At 43.2% G+C, this 8,164-nt stretch overlaps 1 protein-coding gene across 2 annotated transcripts; it reads left to right on the forward strand.

Moving 5' to 3' along the window:
• The first annotated feature begins 175 nt into the window (after nucleotides 1–175).
• Nucleotides 176–7,345, forward strand: thumpd3 (THUMP domain containing 3). Of its 2 annotated transcripts, none has more exons than XM_058632545.1 (10): nucleotides 176–303; nucleotides 925–1,238; nucleotides 1,341–1,418; nucleotides 1,637–2,071; nucleotides 2,391–2,521; nucleotides 3,380–3,449; nucleotides 3,894–4,009; nucleotides 4,164–4,268; nucleotides 4,448–4,571; nucleotides 6,872–7,345. In XM_058632545.1, exons 2-10 carry the CDS (start codon nucleotides 996–998, stop codon nucleotides 7,061–7,063), a joined length of 1,494 nt encoding a protein of 497 aa, XP_058488528.1. In that variant the 5' UTR covers nucleotides 176–303; nucleotides 925–995; the 3' UTR covers nucleotides 7,064–7,345. The 2 variants fall into 2 exon arrangements, with proteins under 2 accessions (XP_058488528.1, XP_058488529.1); XM_058632546.1 differs by lacking the exon at nucleotides 176–303 and adding an exon at nucleotides 620–847.
• The last annotated feature ends 819 nt before the right edge of the window (nucleotides 7,346–8,164 follow it).

Below are 8,164 nucleotides of genomic sequence, written 5' to 3' on the forward strand. Positions count from 1 at the left end.
AACTACAGACATTAAGTAACAGAAACCACAAACTGCTGTCTTCTGATAACGTATCTTCATTAATAAATCCTCAAAAAGTATCGCCTTCTTGGCCGTAGCTTGCCATAAACAGCGTTAGCTTTCTCGATGCTTCAGCTGTGCGCGTTCCCGTCAGAGGCATGCAAGTTTCGCCAGGCGCGCAGAACTCGGCGTAACACCCGTAAGCGGAAACCACGTGCTTACACACGGCGACAGCATAAGCAACTGCCGAATGAGTCCAGATTTTTCACCCTTTTGAGGCTGTGATCAGACTCTGGCTGCCCGGTGAGCTCAGCACTTACTCGCACATAATCACGTGGCAGCCGTTTCATTCATATACTGCGTCAGTAGCTTCAGTTTGCGTGTGTTTTTCCTCGTCGTATCCAACTTTTTAGCTCCCGAAAGCTAACGTTAGCCAGCTGAGACGCCCGGTGGCAGTACTCACTTGTAGCTGGCTGCGGATTGTTTGTTGCACGTGCACTCGGGTCTAAATCACGACCAGGTTCTTCCTTAGTGTCTGAAAATTATATCATTGATTCATTTTTATTACAGTGTCCGCTTATTTTCCATTTCCATTAATCGTGCATCTTTCTATTTCCAATAAACAAATCCAAAACGTGAACCCGAGCACGGTAGAAAAACGGTTTGCCTCTCAATCAGCAACACCTGAGTAAAGTGACAGGTGATTTAAATAACCCAGCGTGACCCAGGGCCGGTGTCAGCCTCAGGCAGAATATAAGAAAATAAATACAATCCCCCTAGTGGTTGGGGGGAAACTCACAATTAAAAAATGAGACATGGCTCCTACAGTAAACGGTTTCATGCCAATGTACGTGAACGTGATTTACTAATGACTATCAATGTACCAATGTACAGTATTAAAGTTTGAATACCTCTATCTCCCAGGTGACTGAAGCTGTCACACCCATCACCCGGGTTACACGTGTTTGAAGTGAGGAGCCCACACACAAGACGCCATGTTGTCCTCGTGTGGAGACGAGGAAGCAAAACAAGGCACTGAAACAGCCGAGTCACCACAGTGTCCCTGCACTGACGCCACCAGTGCGGACATCATCACTGTCACCATAGGAGCCACCGTCCCCACAGGGTTCGAACCCACTGCAGCCGAGGAGGTCAAGGAGAAGATTGGGGTGGATGCAAGGATCAGCAAGGATCGTGGTCGTATATATTTTCCAATATCAACTGACAAGCTTTTCCAGGTAAGATAAAAGACTCAAAGCCAGGGGTTTTGACCTACTGGGTTGTTTCTTTAGGTCCTGATCCTTAGAAATATAAGAGTTTAACTATTCTGCCACTCTTAGGTTCATCATCTGAAGTCTGTGGACAACCTGTTTGTTGTGGTAGAGGAATATGATCATTACCAGTTCAAGGAATCAAAGGTAACCAACTCATTTTTGGACCACAATAATCCAACTGTTGACCTTTCTTTGGAAAAGACAATATTTAAATTGTGTTTCTAACAAAATGACTCACATGTCATCCACTTCAATATATTTCAAACTTTGGTCTTAACTGGGTTGAAATCAGAACGTTGCTGTCCATGGAAACATAGTCGTTGTCAGAGCTGCAAACATTGTTGTTTTCTTTTTAAATACAGGAGGAGGCATTATCTGAGTTTCAGCAGCTTGCCTCCAAGCTTCCCTGGACGAATGCCCTTGAGGTCTGGAAACTAAATGGAGCTCTAAAAAAGAAGAAAGGACACCGAAAAGGAGGGAGTGGCGCCAAAGTAAAATCCAACCGTGAGACCAGTGACGCAGCCACGGCCAGCACTGAGCAACAAGAGCTACCTGAGGCTGTGTCCCTCGCTGAAGGCCAGATAACATCTGATGGCTCACCTGACGTAGAGTCCGGCACACAAGAAGAGGCCACGCCCGAGGCCACGCCCAAGGCCAAACTCATTAAGTTTCGTGTGACATGCAACAGGGCGGGTGACAAACACAGCTTTTCCTCTAATGAGGCGGCCAGAGACTTTGGCGGAGCCGTGCAAGATTTCTTCCAGTGGAAAGCGGATATGACAAAGTTTGACATAGAGGTATGCGTTGCTTGTTTCGAACAGGACTGACGCAAAGTGAATTCCACCGCAGCAGCAGCAGCAGCAGCAGCAGCCAAAAAAAACCAAGGGAAAACCTAATATATAGTTAAGGGAGTAACAAAACACAAAATAACATCTCGGCTGCGTCATGTTGATCTTTTTTGGTCCACATGTGCGTTTGTTCCCCTTAATTAAAGACTAGAGTAGATGTTAACGTTGCTGAAGTCTATCCATTATTGTTTTAGCGTTACAGTCTAACAAAAGTTCGTTTTTATACAATATACAGTCGTATTGTACTGTGTGTGCTTCTCTGCTGCAGGTTCTACTGAACATCCACAATGAGGAAGTGGTGATTGGCATCGCACTCACCGAGGAGAGTCTTCACAGGAGAAACATCAGTCACTTTGGACCCACTACTCTGCGCTCCACCCTATGTTATGGCATGCTCAGGTACCCCACTGTGTGTCTGTCTGCCTTCAGCCTCTGTTTTTGCTAAGAACTTTAGAGCTTGAGGTTCCGTCTGTGACCCAAAAACAAACACTCCTGTTGTTCACACCTGGCCAAAGGTATGGCGCAAACTAAAAGATAAGAATGACTTTATTCATATATCCTGTAATTTTATATTCCTGGAGTGAAGTGCACCCGAGACAAGAATTTGGAAAGCACACATTGCCCTGACTGAATACTAGAGTATGCAATAACGTCGCACATGCCAAGAAAAACTGTTCTCTGTCACGCTGAAGTATTTGTTTTAGGGATTAACCAAAGGGACAAATTATCCACGTACGAAGATTTTCCATGAAGAAAAAAGCAGCAGCAGCATGACGACTTAATACCATAGATAATAATAGTATGAGAGATTATATTAAGGTTTGACTACGTTTGAATTATACTTTTTAACGTGGCAGCCCATATGCAAGCAGAAAGGGAACTTAGCTTGTGACTGAAAGGTTGCCAGTTTGAGCCCCTGCCTTGTCAAGGACGATAATTTGTCTAGTACAAATTGACACGTCGTTTTTGAAGACCACTTTGTACATTTACGAAGCGAGCTACGGTGCTACTTCCTGATTGTCGCTTGCAAACTTCCTGTTTCGTAGCGAAATGGCAGCCAAATTACGACGGTTGCCTTGGCCACGGCCCTTTTTGAATCCCCAATCTTTGATAATGTTTTGCCATGTATCTCATGTATCTCTGCTGGGCAGTCGTCAGGCTCAGCACAGGAGAGAAACATGTTCAGCATAATTGGTTGATACTGTATTCTGACATTTTTAATTTTTCTTTTTCATTCATGTTCTCGTTTCCGCTCAGGCTGTGTAATCCCCAACCAGCCGATGTAATAGTCGATCCAATGTGTGGGACTGGAGCCATTCCTCTGGAGGTGAGACTTAACTTCTAACCATGACCAAGACTTAATAACCATAAGGTGTATATAAATATATTAAATCCCTCTTTTATGACCTTAATGTTATATATAATCCAAACAGTGTCACAAAAACCTAAAATAAATAAATAAACAAAAGATAAGCATCATCAGGCTGCACCAAACTAAGGTGTCATGATGAGTTGTACTCAACATTGTATTCAGTGTTTGCCAAACTCTTGTGCAATTTCACCCATGCACAATGCCACTGTGAAACCTCGGCCCAGCCCCTTCTGTGGATGAAAAATACCCAAATACTCTGATTACTGGGTATTGCCAATTGTGACTTGTTCTTCTTCTGAGGAAGCGCATTTCTTGTAGAGGCCTTTTAATAACAATAATAATAATAATAATAACTAACTCCAGGCCACTAACAGTGTAATGCTTGTGTCATTTCTCCAGGGTGCCATTGAATTCAACAGTGCATTCTACATCGCTGGCGACAACAATGACATGGCGGTGAAACGCACGGTCAATAACGTGTGTCACATCCAGAAAAGGAGGGCAGAGAAGGGGAGGTGAGAATGGACGGATTAAAATCCTATACAGACCCAGGATAATCCAGATTGTTTTCACACCCCACACAGTAGTTAATACCAGGTCTGAACAGGGTCATGAGAGTTTGTAACTGACGATCATCATCATCTTTGGTATGTTTTTGGATTTTTCCAGTGTGTCTGCGTTGCCCATCGACACAGTGCAGTGGGATTTGTGCAGTTTACCCATACGGACCAGCTCTGTTGACATCATCATCACCGACATGCCCTTTGGGAAGAGGTATGTCAGTGAAGTCTCTGCTTTTGGACACGTCCGTGTTTCAGCCATGATATGAGCCAAGTCTGCATTAACCACAGCGTTGGCTGAGCAATGAAGAAGGTGTCATTAAAGCTGCAGGTGCAACACAATGCGAAGTTGACTCTCTGTGAAGTTAATTTCTTCCTGTTGTTATCTTAAAGAATTGGCTCCAGGAAGAAGAACTGGGACCTTTACCCGTCCTGTCTGAGAGAAATGGCTCGCGTGTGTCGGCCTGGCTCTGGAAAAGCCGTCCTGTTGACCCAGGACAAGAAATGCTTTGCCAAGGTAACCTTATTACAGATGGCAGGAATTTCAGCAAAGGTATTACACAGTTTCCAGGAAAGTAAGGTTACACGGAGTTGAACATTAGTCATGCTGCCAGCACTGTCGGCATACACATGCTCTCTTTTCCACCTATGGTCCCAGCGCGCCTCGACTTGTGCCGCGCATCGGCACGGCACAATTTAGGTTGGTTTTCCACGACAAAAGTAGTACCTACTCAACGTGGGCGGAGTCATCACTGCACAGCTGCACGATGAAACTGCCGCGACTTTGTTTTACACGTGACACACACACACACACACAACAGCTGTTGTTTTCAGTGTAACTGAATCATTAGAATCAAGTTAAAACTTTTTGTTCAGTGCACTAAATACACCAGACTCCTCTGTTAAATATGGAGATTTTACACATTTCCCTGGTAATCGTTGGAGATGAACCCACGTTTTTTAGGATTGTTAAGTCTTTTTAACTGATCTACAGTTCGGCTTTGATTCTTGTGTCGGACGTCTCTTCCTGTGACGGCACTCTGACCAATCAGTGGTCGGTATTCTGGCGACGTCACGCATAGTATCGCCTCGGACCGATTGGAACCTCACTAGAGCAGGTACTGAAAAAAGTACCTGGTACCAGGTACTATGCGAGTTGAAATGCAACTTGTCTGGAAAGCGTAGGCTCATCAGCCTACGCTTTCCTTGTCAAGACGAGTCTTGACAACAGGCTCTATTGTTTAAAAAAGGAGACGGAGACGCTGCTGTGGCTTCACACGCCAAAAGAGATGAGGAAACCTTTGATTGATGTGATTTGGCACATTATCTTGTTGATGGTCAAATGTTATGAAATGAAAAGGATGAACATGGAGATCAACATTAACACAGAGAGGTTGTATTATTTAAACGATGATTGACTGGTGTTCATGGGCCCAGAGTATGTCACTATTCCACCACCACAAGCCCGGACGACTGGAGCAGCAGGAGAAGCAGGAGAAGCACAGGTGTTACTGTGCGGACAGTGAGCCAGCGTGCACCCTAAAATGGAACTCATCCATCATTCATTTGATTCTTTACACTTGTAATTTTCACTAAAAGACAATATGACCGGTCAAAGTGGTTGCTGCACAAAGGGCCCATTGTGTCTTTTAAGAGGATTTTAAAATCACCACAGTTGTGACAATGATCAAAGATGTCACGTAAAAGCATTTGTGTTAGTTTACTTTACAATGGAGTGACTACATTCCTGTTCCACTTACAAAAGTGTCATTCTTGAACTGGCTGAAATTCTCAACCGGTGTTTGGGGATCATGGGTCTCAACTTATTTTGAGACAGGTTTACTAATAACCCGTGTAGAATATTTCCAAATGAGCTTTTTAACCCTTAGAACACAGAGTGTTTTGGCTGCTTTTTCCCCATTACTATGTTAAAACATACATTATATACAGAGGTTATAAAAATGTTTCTTTTATCCTTTTTTTCCGGCACAACCTAGGCAATCTGATGACAGATTTATTTCATTTTCTCCTACTTTATAAACACACCTGAGCGAAAAGTACTCATAATGTTTCAAATTGGATTGAATTTGTGAAATCTGCAAATACGTCACGGTTCAAAGTTCACTCGGCTCGTTTTTATGAACAAAAAGAAAAGAAAAAGGGTCTAACACATTTTTTAAAGACTGAATATGTGACAAACCCGCAGGATGTCCATATAAGGAGTTGTGTATTATTCCCACGGCAAATTACCATGGGTGCACCTGCGGCACAGATCCATGCCGCGTGAGCACTCAGGGTTAAAATGAGAAGTTTAATTTTTAAAGTTGGAGTTTATTATGAAATGCTTCTTTAAGTTCATGCATGCTCTATCCAGTCTTCTTTAGGCTTCTGCCAGTACGAGTTGCCACAGTTCAGCTGTAGATGAGTCATACTGAGCAGGTTGCCTTCCAACCTTCTGGTTGGCTCTGCCGATGTGCCCTTGGGCAAGACACGAAACACCAAATGGCTCCAGGCAGATGTGCCAGCAGCGCGTCAGTTCGAATGATAGACGTGGGAAAGAACAAGCGCTGCATGAATCTGCAGTTTGAGACGAATAGATAAAAAAATGCTATATAAATATAGACCGTTTATGAGTCTGTTTAAAAGAATCAGTTTACCATTTAATCGTCTCTAAATAAAACCACTTTTGCACTCCGATTGACACAAGTTGAAATAGTCAGACGTTGCGTCACAGAAACGCTGCAGAAATCTTGTTTCACATGAAAACAGATGTCTCATTTGTTTAGTTTGACCTCACAAGAATGATGTCGTCCACAGGCTGTTTCCAGGATGGGAGGACTGTGGAGGAAGCTGTTCACTGTTTGGGTCAACGTCGGGGGTTTACACGCCGGCGTCTACCTTCTCCAGCGGACGGGGGCCGTGTTTGGCCAAACCCCCGAGGACGTCTATGAATCACGAGGGACAGTTAATACACAGGTGGACGAGAAGCAAGAAAAGGAGCGCTCTTAAAAGTTTATCTGAGGCCGTGTATGATTGTCAATGTTTTGTTTTTGAAGCCACCGCTCGTCGTTCAGGTCGTCTGTTGTTGCAGGTTTGGTTTATAACATTTTGTATTTCACGTCTGGTGTAATGTGACAAACGGCTACTCAAGAAGACGGAAGCCTCGTGTTGGGCAGCAGTTTACTGGTTCTCATACTGAAGTTTTCATTTCAAGCCTCAGGTCTGCCGTGATCTCTTTACAGGAAGTGCACTTTGTGCCATTTGTTGTGATTAATAAAGATTCTAACAAAGTGTCTGTGTAAAAGTTCATTTGGTCGCCGTGTGAGCGTGACGCACTAACGTCGCAATGCCGAGAAGACAAAGGAGTACGTTTCCATCTATTTGAAAGGAAAGTAGGTGAAAGTGGCCCAGTGTGAGTGTGTTCTTTATCTTCATGTTTTTGATGCCTGTCATGCTTTTGTCTTTCACACCTTCATATTTGCCGTGCAACCATTTCAGACCCTGGAGACGAAATATCATCTGTCAAAACAGAAATACTGTACGTGTGTGTATATAAATATCACTGACTCAATCCAAGTGTCATATTTATGTCAACTCTTGCAGGCAGGAGTATTTTGAACTTCCCGTAGCTTTAATGAGAATAAGCCAGACACACCCAACACCACACACACACACACACACACACACACACAGGGTATTTCCAAGCAGGAAAAAAAAAAGTGCAGACAGACATGCTTCCCATCACAACAAACCCGTCAATTACTAAAATACTAGACACAAACTATTATCATTGAGCCAAATTGTCTTCTTTCTGAAGTGTGACTTTTAGAGCTGAAACAATTACTGAAGCTTTGTTCATGATTAAAACAAGATTTCTGACTGTTTCAGCTTCTTAAATAAGAACATGTTCTTTGTTTCTTTGCTCCATATAAACAGAAATTATTTAAAACTGAATCATTTTGGTTTGTGGACAAAACGAGGCAATCGAGAAAATCATCATTTCCAGGTTTCCTGACATTTTATGGACGAAGTGATGACTCAAGAAAATAATCGACAGATTAGTCGATTACGAAAATAATCATTAGTTGCAGCCCTAGTGTCTTTTTTGAG

This window comes from Solea solea, chromosome 6, assembly GCF_958295425.1.
Source record: "Solea solea chromosome 6, fSolSol10.1, whole genome shotgun sequence".
Taxonomy (NCBI): Eukaryota; Metazoa; Chordata; class Actinopteri; order Pleuronectiformes; family Soleidae; genus Solea; species Solea solea.